Raw genomic sequence first — 14,454 nt, 5'->3', positions numbered from 1 at the left:
TTTGGGTATTCTTTAGTTTGGAAACCTGAATGAGTTCAGACTAAAAACAAAGAAAATTGCTCAGCATTTGGAATCAGCCCCTTGTCCTGGCTTGGCTTAGATGACAATTTGAAAACCCACATTCACGCACACAAACACATACATCAGTACACAAAAGCTGACACTGCCTTTCAGCAAACAAATAAAAATACCATTACAAGGACTTTCATGCTCTCCTAAGAAAGGCGGTACTGCCCACTGCGCAGGCTCTTTGTGCCCAGAATCAAAGAGCTGTGACCTTCGCCGGCTGAGGGCCACGGGCCTGCAGGGAGCCCTGCACTGACTCCGAAACCTGCACACCATGCCATGCTGGGAGCCTCCCCCCACCGGCCCTTCAGCTGCTCCCCTGGTTAGCTACGTTATTTCCTCGGTTCATCAATCTGTCAGCTAAGCTCTTTGACAAACACCACAATATGGTCGTAGTACTTTTTTCCAATATGGTTTTGGGACTTGAGGATTATTGGGATGACCCACAGAGGAAGCTCCTGCAGGGCCTCAAGACTCTGGCTGAGGGGTGGAGGAGATGATGGTGAGAAGAAGCAGCAGCTAATGTAACTTTAACAGGAAGCCCCACTGAAATCATTAGGGGGAAATATACAAAAATCAAGGAACAACACAGGAAGTTACCAAAGCTTTATCAATGCCTTCGTCGTAACTGTTACAAAATTCAACTCATTTACAGATTTATCTTAATGTTATTGGTTGGTAACTATCAACAATCCAGTTGGCAACCACATTAGTCAAATGTTTAAGAAATTTGACTTTCTTTTTATCATCTACCATCAGCATTACTTCCAACAAGGCACTCCAGCGCCCCCCCCACCCCCAGCCCGTGTGTATCCCCCATATAGACATTCAGCTCAAAAGGAGGCAAAAAACTGTTCATGCTTGAACATTTTTTAAGAAGCAGTTGATTGATTTGGAGGAAATGATGCCGTAATGGATGCCTTATAGGAAGGTGAACTGAAGGGGAAAGGAAGTCACGTGATTCACAGACTGAGGTCATGATGATTTGATTTGATTCGGAAACTTGTTCTTTAATTGGCTTTTATTTGATAAATCCTCTGTACGTCTGTTCAGGAACAAAACATTTATTTAAAATAAAACTAAAGCAAAAATTAAAGTTGGGCTTTTTCATTTGTGTTTTTTGCTGTTCAGCACTTTTTAGCAGAGACTGGTTGGAATTGAGTGGGCTTTAGGTTTGGGGGGGTGTGAGGATTCCCCTGGCGTTTAGCAGAAACCTGACCTTTCTGACTCATGTGGTAGTGGCTTTTCCACAATTCTTTATGCTTCAGATGTCTACAGATGGCTCAAAGGCTATTTTTCCCTTTTTTTTATTTAAAGCAGGTGAATGTTGAAAATCCCACTCCGATCATTTTTTTGATCTGTTGTAAAAGCGTTCCCAGTGGCCTTTTAGTTATGATTATGCTGTTTTTAGCCTAAATCTAAAAACCGGTGTTGTTTTTTAGGACATTGTTTCTCCAGAGCAGCAAATGTTCATTAAAAATCTGCCTCTGAGTTGTGGGAGGAACTGCTGGTACAGGGTAAGCCTGCCACCACTTCCCATCATCCATCTGTTTACACACTCTCCTGCTAGCTTAGAGTCCCTCACACCCCCAACCTAATATTTCCAGTGCAACAAAAATTGTGAGCAATATTGGAGCAATCCAGCCGTAAAGTTTTAAACTCAAAGAAAACAAAGAAGTTCAGCTAGTCAGAATAAAAAAAAAAATTAAAAAAATCAGAAATGCTACTCCAATTTTATCAACCAAATAAAAAAAGTGCTACGAGAACATTCGGTTGTGGGTTTCAGTGATTTTAGGAAGAGTAGATTTCCTCAATGAAAAATAAAGGTGATGTCTGGGTTTTGACATCATCAATAAACCTTAAAAGTGAATGTATTTCCCACAAATGTTTTGTCTACTTTAATTTGAAAACAATAAGGATTCTACGCATGTATTCTTGAAAAAATTGAGCGTTTCTCTTTTTTTCTAAACTCCCATTTTTATCCCCATTACATTTCTTTTATTTCAGCTCAAAACTCACAAGAAGTGAAGCGTCTTTGAAAAATGTTCCTCCTCACTTCTTTTCCTTTTGTTTGCGTCTCCTCACCTGTGCAGAGACACAGTTTGATGAGAACAAGCCAGACGGGACTCACTCCAAAACACTTCATTCAACTGATTTTTAAGTAAAGATAAAAGGGAAAACTCTGAACTATGCATGTCGCCCATTCACCGCTGACGCTCTTTAAAAGAAAAGACGGCCAAAAAAGAGAAGAAAAAAAAAAAGAGTTGGAAAAGTGGGAGGGGGGAGGCTGCTGCATAAATTTTACATCCACAAGGCAGCAGACAAACTTTTTTTTTCCTCCTCCAGAAAACACTTTCCCTGCTGAATAGGCACCTATTAGTGACTCCATTATGGGCGCAGGCCTCTTGAATGGCTCCTCGCTGTGCGTCTTTATCATAGTCAGGTCATGAATGCGGCGTGCCCCCCCCTCCCCTCCACTCGTGCGGCCCCACCAAGCTCCTTTACACCCTGTATTGATAGGTGCTGGTGGCGATGGTTGGAGCGGGGGTGGGAGGAGCTCCAGGTGTGGTGGCTCCTTTCTTCTATTCCATCACAGAAAAATGGATGCAGTGTTTTAAGGCCCCCCACACACACACTCACCCACACACACAAACGCAAAAAAAAAAAAAAAAAAAAAGAATTCAGGCCTCTGCAAATGTCTGCACGGCGCCTGAGCGCGCCCGCATTGTTGCTGGATTATTTGGCTGAAAGGAAAAGGCAGGCGGAGTGGGGCGCCTGTCCTCTGTCTCCAGGGGCGATGGGAGCTGCAGAGGGACATTCTTTAGCAGAGTGAGTTACGGCACAGAGAACCACCTGCAGACGGCACGCCACCTCCAAGACGCAGTAAAAAAAAGGCCCGCTCTGAATGCAGCGGCTCCGATCCATCAAGCTCTGTCCTGTAACTTGTCAGAGCCGAGCTGGGTTGCATTCTCGGCGCCGAGTTACAGAGAAACTGCAGCTATGCGTGAGCGCCCGCTGGAGGAGGGACTTTATGATGAATATGGACGCATTGTTGGGCCGCTCTTACCTCCACAGGGAACCATCTGCTCCCTGTCAATGCATCACCTGCTCGTCTGAGCCGTCTCCCTGGCAACGAGGGCTGGGGGGGGGGGGGTTTAGAGAAGTTATGGCTTTGGTGGGAGGGGCCTTTAGGGTAGAAAGCGTGCAGGAAGAGGAATGGAAACAGGAACAGGGCTTATGGGAGATAAATAATCAAACAAATGTTGCCCTCTGCTGGAGGAAAGAGATTTTCCAGCCAAAATAAAGTTCAGTATAAATAAAGATAAGGTTTCTCTGATGGCTTATTCTGTCCTGTTTGACACAAAACTGTCACACACACAAAATCAAAACGGCAATTACATTTTACAACATGCTTTTCTTTTGTGAGTTTTACTTTCTTAGTTTTCTTTAACATCAGTTTTTCCACATCTTTACTTAACTATCCATCCATTTTTATCTTCTCCTCTGAGGCCGGGTCAGGGGGGCAGCTATCTAAGCAAAGATGCCCAGATTTCCTCTCTCCACGGCCACTTCTTCCAGCTCCTCTGGGGGGGACCTCAAGGCATCCCCAGGCTAAGACATAGTCTGACCAGCGTGTCCCCGGGGTCTCCGCCCAGTGGGACATGCCTGGAACACCTCCCCAAGGAGGCATCCAGGGGGCCTTAGGGCCAGTTGCCCGAGCCACCTGAACTTGCTCCTTTCGATGTGGAGGAGCATCACTTCTCGTTATTTTCCTTTTGCTAATTTCCTCATGAAATCAGTGGCCTTACACCACACTGTGATCAAATGCTGCACGCGTGCAGGTGATAGGTAAGCGCCCGTGAGACATCCACACAAACTACGGTCTGTCGGATTTCCTAGATCTAACAGTCAAGGTGCACGCACAAAGCGCACAACAGGCACGCAAGGAGCACCCAATTTTTTCCTGAACAGTCCTATTTGGCCCCTTGCACAGTGCAGAGGGTTTGTGGGTTGATACATCTGTATGGCGTGCCTGCCTCTCACCTACATCACCCTTATTTACCCATGCATGTTGCGCAAGTGATCACTATAAACTGTCCCCCTGCATACAGGTTTGCCTATTTTACCCCCGAAGACATCCCAAATGCACCTGTGAGGGCAGATGTGACTAAGGCCTCATGTGGTGACTGTACAGTTAGAGTTTCTGTTTTTAGCGTAGGAGTTGTAGACCCTGAGACGATTCTTTGTCAGTTTCTGCAAAAGAGGTTGTGTTTTTGCGTTTCCTTTTACAACGCTGTAAAAGTCTGAATGATCCAAACATGTCTGAACTGCCAGCTTGCTTTATTTATCATATTTCCTTCCTGACTTTTCAAACTGGAAGCTGCGTCTTTGTGAATCACTGAAAGACACGGTGAGGAAACATTTCGCCATGTCGGTGTGAGTCTGAGTCACGAACCTCTGTGTGTTTTCTTGCGGGTTTTGTGCAAGCGGCAGCATGAAAGAGCATCAGTCACAGGTTTTCATTAGGTGTCCTCCACCTACGCCCGACATTCAACCACTGCGCAAACACTCAGCTGAGGGCAGCGGCTTCAGGCCGACGCCAGTCCGATATTTGTCTCCTCAATTCAAAGGCATGTGGTCAGAAAAGGGGCTTCCATTAAATTGAAAACAAAAGCAAACACCTTAACAAAGGTTTTCCATGTCTATCCTCTCCAGGAAACAACTAATCAGCATAAGGTAGTTCTTTGAAATATTTCACTACTGTAAAAAGGACTAAAATCTGATGGTTACAGAGTTTTCTCCAAGATTGTAGAAAACCCAAAGGTTCGTCAAAGGGCTCAAAATATGCTTTTCACCCTTTAACATTAAAGGGGTTGCTGTAACACTTAAAATGTTTTATTTGATCAACCTGAATCAACTGAAAACGCATAAAAGCGGCCTCCAATACACACCACATTGCCAACGTAAAGTGTTGCTTCTCAATAATGTCAGGCTGCTTACTCACTTATTTGTACCTTTTTATGCAAAGGCATCAAAGGCACAAATATACAGTTATACATTGATTGTATATGAGAAGTGGACCAAGTGCATGTGAAAATGGTTTACGTCTGGCTCCCAGGAAATTAGGTCATACAGTCTCCATTTTTTTCTCATCCGGACACCGCCATGTCTGAGCCAGACGTCATCAGTAAAACGTGAACGATCCCAGTTGGTCATAGTCATCATTTTCCATGCCGACAAGCAGTGAGCTCGTTGATCTGTCAATCAAAGGTTTGGAACCTTGGACGTGGGGGGCCAGCAGGCTCCACCTACTTTTATTGAGGCATCTGAATGGCCAGTTTATAACTTGAATAACTTTCTGCTGTCACTGAATGAAAACTGCTTTAAAAAATAAACTTTTTATTGGACCTAAGATGGAACAAAGACTGACGTCGCCAAAGGCCAGATACAAAATTCACGGCCCGCCACTGGGTTTATATTATTTGGTTTTTGGGTAAAGTTTAGGATGTGGTTTTCTGAGTTCTTTCCCTCTTACCTTCTTTTCCATTTTTCTCCCAACAACCCCGACGTTCCAACGTCGCCTGGTCTGCTGCTCTGGGGAACAAAGAAAACATGAAATCTAAAACAAACATTCATAGTTTAATTGCTGAACATTTAAAGTGTCAATAAAGTTACAGTAAACTGTTTTAGGCAGGATAATCTCATGAAAAATCAACAGTTTATAGGAAAATGTGTGCAGTCAAAATAAAGTAAACAAATAAACAATTAGAAATTCTTCCAATTTCCTTTCAGCTTGTAAATACTTCCTGTTTCATTTAAATGTTTTTAATCTCTGCGCATCATGGGTAAAATCAAGAACTACCCCTCTTTGAGAGCTCCAGGTGACACACGGCCAGAAGATAACCCTTCGCCACACTCCAACGCTCACCTGGAGCCGGCCTCCTCAGATCCAAGGCGGCTCGGAGTGACTTTGAGTGACAGGTGAAAGTGACCACAACTGGAGCAGGAAAAGGCCTTTTGTGTTTGGTCACAGAGCCAGGCGAAGGCATTGACCCAGCTCCCCCCTACCAATGAGCTTACCCCCCTGAGGCTAAGGAGAAGGAGACCCTCTTCACTTCATCAACCACAAGCCCGCAGCATCACCTCTTTGACTTGGACCTCACGTCTGCTCCTTTGAAATAATCTAATCTAATCTCTGTTATATTTGTGGGAAACAATCGTTAAACAAGCAGCCACCTGCAGGTTACCTACAAGGAAACCTAAACCACTGTTATCTGCTGCATTTACTGCAGAAGGCCTCGTGTCCCCACTCCGATAATCTTTTGATCTATTATTGTAAAAGCGTTCCCAGTGGCCTTTGAATTATGATTATGTCGTTTTTAGCCAAAATAACAATAATTTAAAAACTGCCATTTTCTAGGACAGTTTCTGCAAAGAAGCAGGAGTTCATCAAGAATTTACTTCTGAGTTGGTATCCCTTACCCTTCCTGATGCTGAAAGCCCAGCGTTTCCATGCTCTCCCGCTAGCTTACAGCCCCTCAAAACCCTAACTACCAGTCTCCAAATACTTGAAGTTGGGGAAAAAACAACGTATTTTTGACAAATTTGCTTTTCACAAGCCCTTTCAACCTGTCAAACTGTTACTATTTATCAGGATCACTGCAGGTGAAAGCATTTCCACCGGTGCAAGTATTGGAGCGACCCAGCCGTACAGTCCTGATCCAGATGCAAGCTCGAAAGAGGAAAACAAACTAAGATGTACATTGATTTAGCCTAGCATATTTTCTACGTCACAAATCTTACGACCTTTATATTTAAATACGATCTTTTTCGAACAGCATTCTTTAATTTTTTCCTAAGTCACAATGTTTGAATAACGAAATACTCAGAAATGCATTTTTGAGTCTAAAATTCTCTATATGTCCTCCATGAGAATGACTGCTGTGTTGTGTATGCTTAGCTTTTATTTTCAACAAATATGCTACACGTATTTCTATATGTTGCCACCTTAAACCAAAACAGTCAAAAATTTAAATGTATTATCTTTTTTTAGGCTAATTATTTATCCGTGATATAATTAAAATATACAAAAATACAAAAATGTTTGTGGCAAATGGCCAAACTAGCAGTCTCAAAAATCAAATACTTAGTTGAAGTTCAAGAAAAAACTTATTTTTGACAAATGTGCTTTTTACAACAGCTTTCAGCCTGTCAAACTGTTACCACTTATCAGTATCACTGCAAGTTAAAGCATTTACATCAAAATATTTATAAAAACTACCTAGAAGTTCAGTTTTTGAGCACAAACGAGATTTTAAGACATTAAAGCTAGCTTTAGCTAGCTAAAACCGCAGATGAACGTTCTGGAAACATCATACAGTCACTCACGCTAATCTGTCACCCGGAAATGTCTTACCGTTCTTTTTCCTTCGTTTTTCAAACCTAAGACATGTATTTTTTCCCCCTTCCATGTCGCTTTCTTTATAGCTTTTACCAAGTGTAAATTTAATGTGACTAACAAGAGAAGGCAGCTCTCAATCATTTTTACCGCCACCTGATTACGTCACTTCCTGCAGTCCAAACTAAAAAAATAAAAAAAAAGGAGGAATTTTGCCTTAAATTATAACCCAACTCATAAACTAACCCACTGAATATTACTTTTTTGGTAACATTCAATTATGATTAATTTCTTTGTTTTCTATTAAATTGTTTTGATCCAGTATTTAACAAATCTAATAAATTTGGTTAATTTATGGTTGTGGGCATTATGACCTCATTTAAGGTCAAAGTGCATGATTTAGGAACCCCAAAGCAACTGGACAAATTAGAACCCAGAACAGAGTTTAAGTTAACAGAGATTGAAACTTGTCCCAGCCAAATAAATGCCTAAAAATAATACCTGAATGACTGAATCTTTATTTATGCAGCACTAAACAACAATATCAGGACCCCAAAGGGCTTGTGTTAAGGGGAGCCTGATATTTTATTCAGTACTACACTATATAGTCATCTATAGCTATTGTTACTGTGGAGTCACATGTATGTAGAGTTTCGTATTGTACTGTGTTTTTTAATTATTATGATATAGGACACATAATTTCAGCATATTTTTTTTCTTCCTTTTTTTCAGACCAAGACATATGATTGTTTTATGGGAAATTCCAAAGCTTAAGGCAATCATAATTTTATGGGTTTGAATCATTGCTCTGCTGCATAACCTCCATGCTGTTAAGCGTGACCTTTTAGAATAATGGAGAACTTCTGACTTCAATGTTTTATTAGAAATAGAAGCTACAAAAACATCCCTGAGCATCGCCACCATACATGTTTGTTGCCACAATGTCCTTTTTCCAAAATACTGGATAATTTTTACTCCAGGTCTAATAACTTCCAGATAGTTCCTCTTCCATCCCATAGATCCACAAACATTTTTTCCAAAGATAATTCAGATTTTTTTTCAAATGTCAGTCATTGTCTTCTTTTTGCTCAGCAGACTCTTTCTTCTTAAACTATTTGTTTTTGTCCTAAAGTCTCTTTCTGATAGTTGAATGGTGAACTCTGACCTTAACTAAGTCAAGTGAGGCCTGCTCTTCTCTCCACCCTCTTTGATGACCTCCTGGAGGAGTTCATTCTTTGAATTATTATGGCGAGTCTCTCACTCCTGTGTGGAAAATAGTTCTCAGTGTGATTCTCTGGAGATCCAAAACTGTAGAAATGCTTTTGTTTTTCAAATATTCTTGAAAATTCTTCAACATGTACTTTTATTTTTAGATCTTTCAGTTTCACTTGAACTGTTTCTGTTGCAAAAATGTTTTTTTATTTAGCAAGTTAGACAAAAATGAAGTCTGGATTAGCTTTAAGAGAACCAGCTAATTAATTTATATCATTGGAAAGACTAGAATGTCCTTCTTTAAGCAAATTAGGTCTTAGTAGAGAACTTTTAATTAGGATAAATTGTGCAATATGAATAAACTAGAAATATTTAAGCGAGAAAAGTTTTAAAGACAGATTGAGTTATGGTATGGAAAGGGGTTATGATTTTTACATATTTTAATATTATTTGCAGTTGTCTTCTTTTGTGAATGTTCTGTAGAAGGAGCGGATATAATAAGATTATTTTCTTCTGCCTGACTGCTATTGCTACTAGGAAAAAGCTTTTATTTCGAAAAGTCCTGAATGAATGAATAAATGAATAAATACTTGTACCAAAAAAGATATTTTTCCATAAAAAAAAAAACTTCCAGTTTACTACTAATCAGCATCTATTCCTCCAAATAGAATATCTTCTGTCCTTCATGTGTTGTCAAAGTTTTCCTCTGAAAGCGAGGTCACCGTCCTGGGAGAGTTCCTGTCAGGGCCACGTGCGACGGCCTGAGTGAGGACTGACTTTTCTGTGTGTAAAATCTAATTATCTGAAGAGTGAGCGTGTCTGCTGGCCGTTCCAAGCATGCGACAAGGGGGTTAGGAGGCGCAGAAAGGCCTCCATTATCTGGAGTGAGAACGGACCCATGTGTCTGGCTGCACGGCCCCTGCTCTCATTCACTGCGCTTCACAACAGCGCTGCTCAAAGTCTCAAACTTTCATTCGGCCTCCTCCTCCTCCTGCTCTCAAAAAAGCCTTTACAATGCCCCTGGAAGCCTGAAGTGGGCTCTGTAGCTCCCCTGTGGACATGTGCACATGTGGACAATGTCAACGGGGTGTCTGTCAAATGCTCCATTAATCAACGACGGCTCATAAAAGCACCATTAAGGAGCGTCACAACTCCATCACTGATTTTCATCTCTAAGCACCGTTGTGCAGAGCTTCTGGTGTGCTTGCAACTTTTTGCAACCACACCAAGAGTTGTGCAAGAGTTGTGCAATCATCTAAATAAAGGACAGCTGCAGCGACTCAGAACTCTGTGACATCGTGTCAAAGTGGATCTTAAGCAGACCAGTTCACAAATATGGCTAGCCAGCATGATACATTTTCAAAGGCAAAATGACAGGACCACCCGTGGAATCCCACACAGTTGTAAAATGGTCATTTTAACAGCATGAAAATGCAAATGAAAGCCCATAAACTTTCATGAGAAGAAAACATCTTTTGGTTGTGGACTAAACCAGTACTAAATGGTTGTGAATTTTTAACTAGGGACGTCGAAAACAGACAAACTTTTTAATCCACATGGTAAAGTTCAAATGGAGAGCACCCAGGTAAAGAGTTGTTGACTTTGTTCAGATTTCCATAATTTATAATTCCACTCATTTAAATGAAAAATGTAGATCTCATATCATAATTCAGTTTTCCTAATTTAACGTGACATTTAAGAACTGTTTATATTCTAAGAAAATGCAAACCCATTCTAAAGGAACTAATACCTGTTTCAAAAGGACTTTGTCTCAAATGATGGCCTCTACAAAGGTCATAGGTCATAGCAACAATTGCGTTTTTTTCATGTCTAGACATGATAAATGTTTGTAGAGATTTTCACCTCTCTATTTTGAAGTACGTTTTCTTAGCAACCATTTTGATACTCAACACACTCTGTAAACATGATAAATAAACAAAAACTTGATCTGTTCAGTTTAAGATAAAAATGCTGAGTTTTCTTAAGCCACTTCTTTCAAATGTAGGAGCAAAATCTTAGCTGGGGGCACAACAGCTCAACCATGCAACCATACATAGTCCATGTTTAATCCAGTCTTTACCAAACTGTGAAAATAAAACCAATTTTGATACACATTCAAAGGCACATTTATCAGCATCGCAGTTTGCCCGTTGCTGGGTCTGTTGACATACTAAGGACACTTGCCCATGCAACAGGCCACCTCACAGATATGACTGCGCACGCGCAGGGTCAAAGGTCAAGTCCTCATCAAATGGCAAATACGTCAGCTGCTAGGCCAAACTTTAGCCAGCATGATGTTTTTTTTCAAAGGCAACATTACAATCACAGTTTGTTCATTGGTGGGTCAGTTAACAACTTCATGGCACTTGCCTATGCAACAGATGCGATGCAAAAACCTCTCATCCCGACCAAGGAAGACAAAGAGAAACTGAGGTATAAATGCAAAGCCTTTGACAGATCTGTGGCTGAACTGGAGAATTTATACTGATAATTTTGGATTTTCGCTAACGACTGTTGTTTTTAAGCTGCGTGCACATGTCTGGGGAGGTCGACTCTTCCAGATGCTGCAGGTTTAAGGGTTGTCTGGGCTTGTGGAGTACCGGTTTGCGAACTGGTCTCATGGACATTGCAGAGGACACACGCAGTACTGTTTCCTGCGATAAACGAGCATTTGAGTCAATCACCATCAACAGCTGGATGTTAAGTCAATTCATCTGCAAAAGAACCGAACAAAGAAAGTCAACAACAAAACAACGGAGAGAAATAATTCTAAAACTCATCAAAACTTGCACGCACCCTGGTGAAAATGAATTTTGGGCAACAAATACGACATTTTTCAGTAACCTGAACAAAGAAATACTCAGAAATCCTTTTTTAAGCTTAAATTTCTTTATAGCTGTCCTCCATTGTTACAAAAGTGCTACAGGAGCTTGTTAAAAACATCATTTTCATTGTAGTTGATCCTTAAATTATTAAAATATAACTGATTTAAGACGTCACTGCAAAATAGGGGTAAAAGATAAAAAGCCTTGATTTCAATAACTTTGTAATTCTTTAATGTGTTTTTTTTATTATATCAAATCTTTTACATTTATGACACAATAATTTAAATGTGTAAATGTCAATTGAGTGGAATTGTGTCTGTTGGTCTTCCACTGATAAAACAAAAGCTGCTTTGAGCATTATGGTTTGTCTGGTGTCATGAATTCTCTTTACCGTGTTCGTGTCACGATCATTTAACGCACTGAGTGTGACACGCTAATAAAATGATGCCTGGAAATCATTTTGTTCCGTCTGTGCAGGCAGGACAGACTAGTAAAAACCTTTGACAGAAGTCCTGCAGGAGTTCCTGTACTTTTGCACAAACTAACGATCAAAAACATTAAAATAAGGGGTTCTGAGGGGGTTTCTGCTTTTTTGTGTGAAACAACACTGCCCTCTTGTGGCACTGTAGGAGCCAACTTCTTTTTAGAGGTTTTGATAAAAACAGCCAGCATCTGTTACTGGTGGTAAAACACTCAATTTATTCTACACTTACAGTAGATTCTTCTCCTTTGATTAAATTAAAAAAAAGACAAAAAAGTGAAATAATGTGTACTTTAGTTTAAATGGATAAAAATACATTTGGATAATCAAATGAGGACTTTAATATACATTCTTATCTACAGCCATCCTTTGAATTTGTTATACATTTGTTTTCTTATCACAGTTGCCATCTGACAGCATGAAAATGCAAAGAAAAGCCCATAAACCTTTATGAGAAGAAACGTTTTTATTTTGTGGACTGAACCAGAGCTAAATGGTTGTGATTTTTGCAGACTAAACTCTCAAAATCCTTCATATGGCTGAATGGAAATCTAGGAAAACTGCTGATCTTTAACGTGTTTTTGTTTTTAATCCACTAAATAAACATTTGGATTTGAAAAATTAACATTTTTTTCTTCTTTTTGGATGATTTTTACTCTAAAAGCCAGGATCCTGACAGCTAACTTGGTATTTTTCCCCCCAGACATTGAAATCGGGAAAATGTCACAGTTTCCTTATATAAGTCACGTTTGTCACATGTTTTTGATTGGAGACGATAAAGAAGAAAAAGGTTCGAAAGAGCACCGAAGGTTAAGAGTTGTTAGATTTCTATAAATATAACTCCAATCAGTCAATTAAAAATGTAAATCGTGTGTCCTAGTTCAAGTTCTCCTAATTTAACGTGACATTATCAGAACTTTATCAATTCTCAGAAAGTGCACCCATTCTAATAGAACGAATAGCTGTTTAAAATGGACTTTATCTCATATGGTGGCCTTTATAAAGGTCATAGGTCATGGCAACAGTAATGTTTTCTTCATGTCTTGGCTTGATAAACGTTTGTAGAAATTATCGCCTCTTTATGTTAAAGTATGTTTCCTTAGCAACCATTTTAATGCTCGTCACACACTGTAAACATGATAAAAAATATAAAACTTTTGGGTCTGCTCGGTTTAAGTTTCAGTTTAATGTTTAAGCTTGTGTAACCCACTTAGAAAAAGCATTTATTTTTTCCTACAGGTTTTTAAAGGGTTAATTTTCCTATTGGCAATTAAAGGGTTAATTTTTCCTTTGCGGTAGAGATGGTTTGGCCCTCCAGGCATACCATGCAGGGCTCTGTGGAGGGTGCCATCTTGTGTCTGCGTTTTTTTCTTGCAAGCACGAGGCAGAGAAGGAGCTGCGTGACCAGCAGAGAAAGATCGGCAGTGTTATAGACGGAAGCAGAAAAATAATTTAAAGAGTTAAAAGAAGCTACTTTTTGTTTTTTGAGATCGGTTACGTTGTGTGCCGAAAGAACATTTTCAGAGCGGCTACGTTGTGAACGCGTGTCGTGTTTAAGAATTCTTGGAAACTCCGGTGAGTAGGAAAGAGTTGTATGTGGAGTTGACGGTTATGTTTTAAATTAAATTTTGTTAAAAAGGGGAACAAAACAATTCGGAGTATGTAGAAAATGTTAAGTTGTGTATTAACTGTGTTATAAATGTTTACTTTATTTGATCTCTTTCTGGTATACATATGCGTGAATATGTACTTTTGAAAAGTTAATTGAAAAGGTGGTTGAAGTATTCATTGTTTAAAAAGAATTGTATTATACCATGGTTATAATAATTTTATTTGTTAAAACTTTATTCATACAGTTATTTTTTTCAGATTTGTGGAAAGGGAAATTCCTTTTACTAATAGTAAATACTTGTTAAAAGGATTACTGAATTTTCTGTTCGTAAATTGGTTTTGGTGAACTAATAAAAAAAGAAAACCATAAAAACAATTTCCAAATTACAGGGAAAAGATACTGAGTTTATTGAAAGATGAGATCTCACTTGAAATATAGATTATAATGTGTCTGATTTATTCTGTACTATGTGCAGAATTGTTTTGATGACCCTCAATTGTAGCTCGGACTACAATTCTTCGTTGGAAGTGGATGGCGAGCCAGGCGTAGAACGAGAGTATCCTGTTGAAGATTGACGTACAGTGTGGCCAGCTGTTACTGATTCCCATCAACAGGATTTAACCCAATCTGACAGGACAAGAGATAAGGAATATTCCTATACACATTCATTTATCCTACCCGGGTAGAGAACAAATTGAGTGCACAAACGAGACAAAGGACAATTTATTTTATACTATTTTTTATAAAGCTGATTTATTTTGTAAAAGAATTCAGTTTTAGGAACAAATTATTGTTTATGTTGTTTTTCTATTTTGTGTTGTGAAAGGTAATGTAATAAACCTGCCCTCTGTTATTTAAA

General features: G+C 39.6%; 1 protein-coding gene and 1 long non-coding RNA gene across 3 annotated transcripts in view; one reads left to right on the top strand and one right to left on the bottom strand.

Annotated features, from left to right (window-relative positions):
* Window positions 1–7,635, bottom strand: part of LOC101163941 (uncharacterized) — an 89,786-nt gene extending 82,151 nt beyond the window's left edge. Inside the window, exons 1-2 of one of the 2 annotated variants that reach the window (XM_023952500.2) lie at window positions 7,484–7,635; window positions 5,603–5,661 (exon numbers count right to left, since the gene is read on the bottom strand). In XM_023952500.2, coding sequence (XP_023808268.1) covers window positions 5,603–5,661; window positions 7,484–7,538 — 114 coding nt within the window. In that variant the 5' untranslated portion in view covers window positions 7,539–7,635. The remainder of the gene's footprint in view (window positions 1–5,602; window positions 5,662–7,483) is intronic. The other variant, XM_078941804.1, reaches the window with a different exon arrangement.
* A 5,745-nt stretch (window positions 7,636–13,380) lies between these two features.
* LOC144989458 (uncharacterized) lies at window positions 13,381–14,454 on the top strand. Its single transcript, XR_013653658.1, has 2 exons — window positions 13,381–13,558; window positions 14,071–14,454. It is a non-coding gene; the product is annotated as an uncharacterized LOC144989458 (long non-coding RNA).

The sequence above is a fragment of the Oryzias latipes genome, chromosome 23 (genome assembly GCF_053564925.1).
Source record: "Oryzias latipes strain Hd-rR chromosome 23, Olatipes_Hd-rR_3.1".
Classification (NCBI taxonomy): Eukaryota; Metazoa; Chordata; class Actinopteri; order Beloniformes; family Adrianichthyidae; genus Oryzias; species Oryzias latipes.
This window is presented reverse-complemented; position numbering and strand designations above follow the sequence as displayed.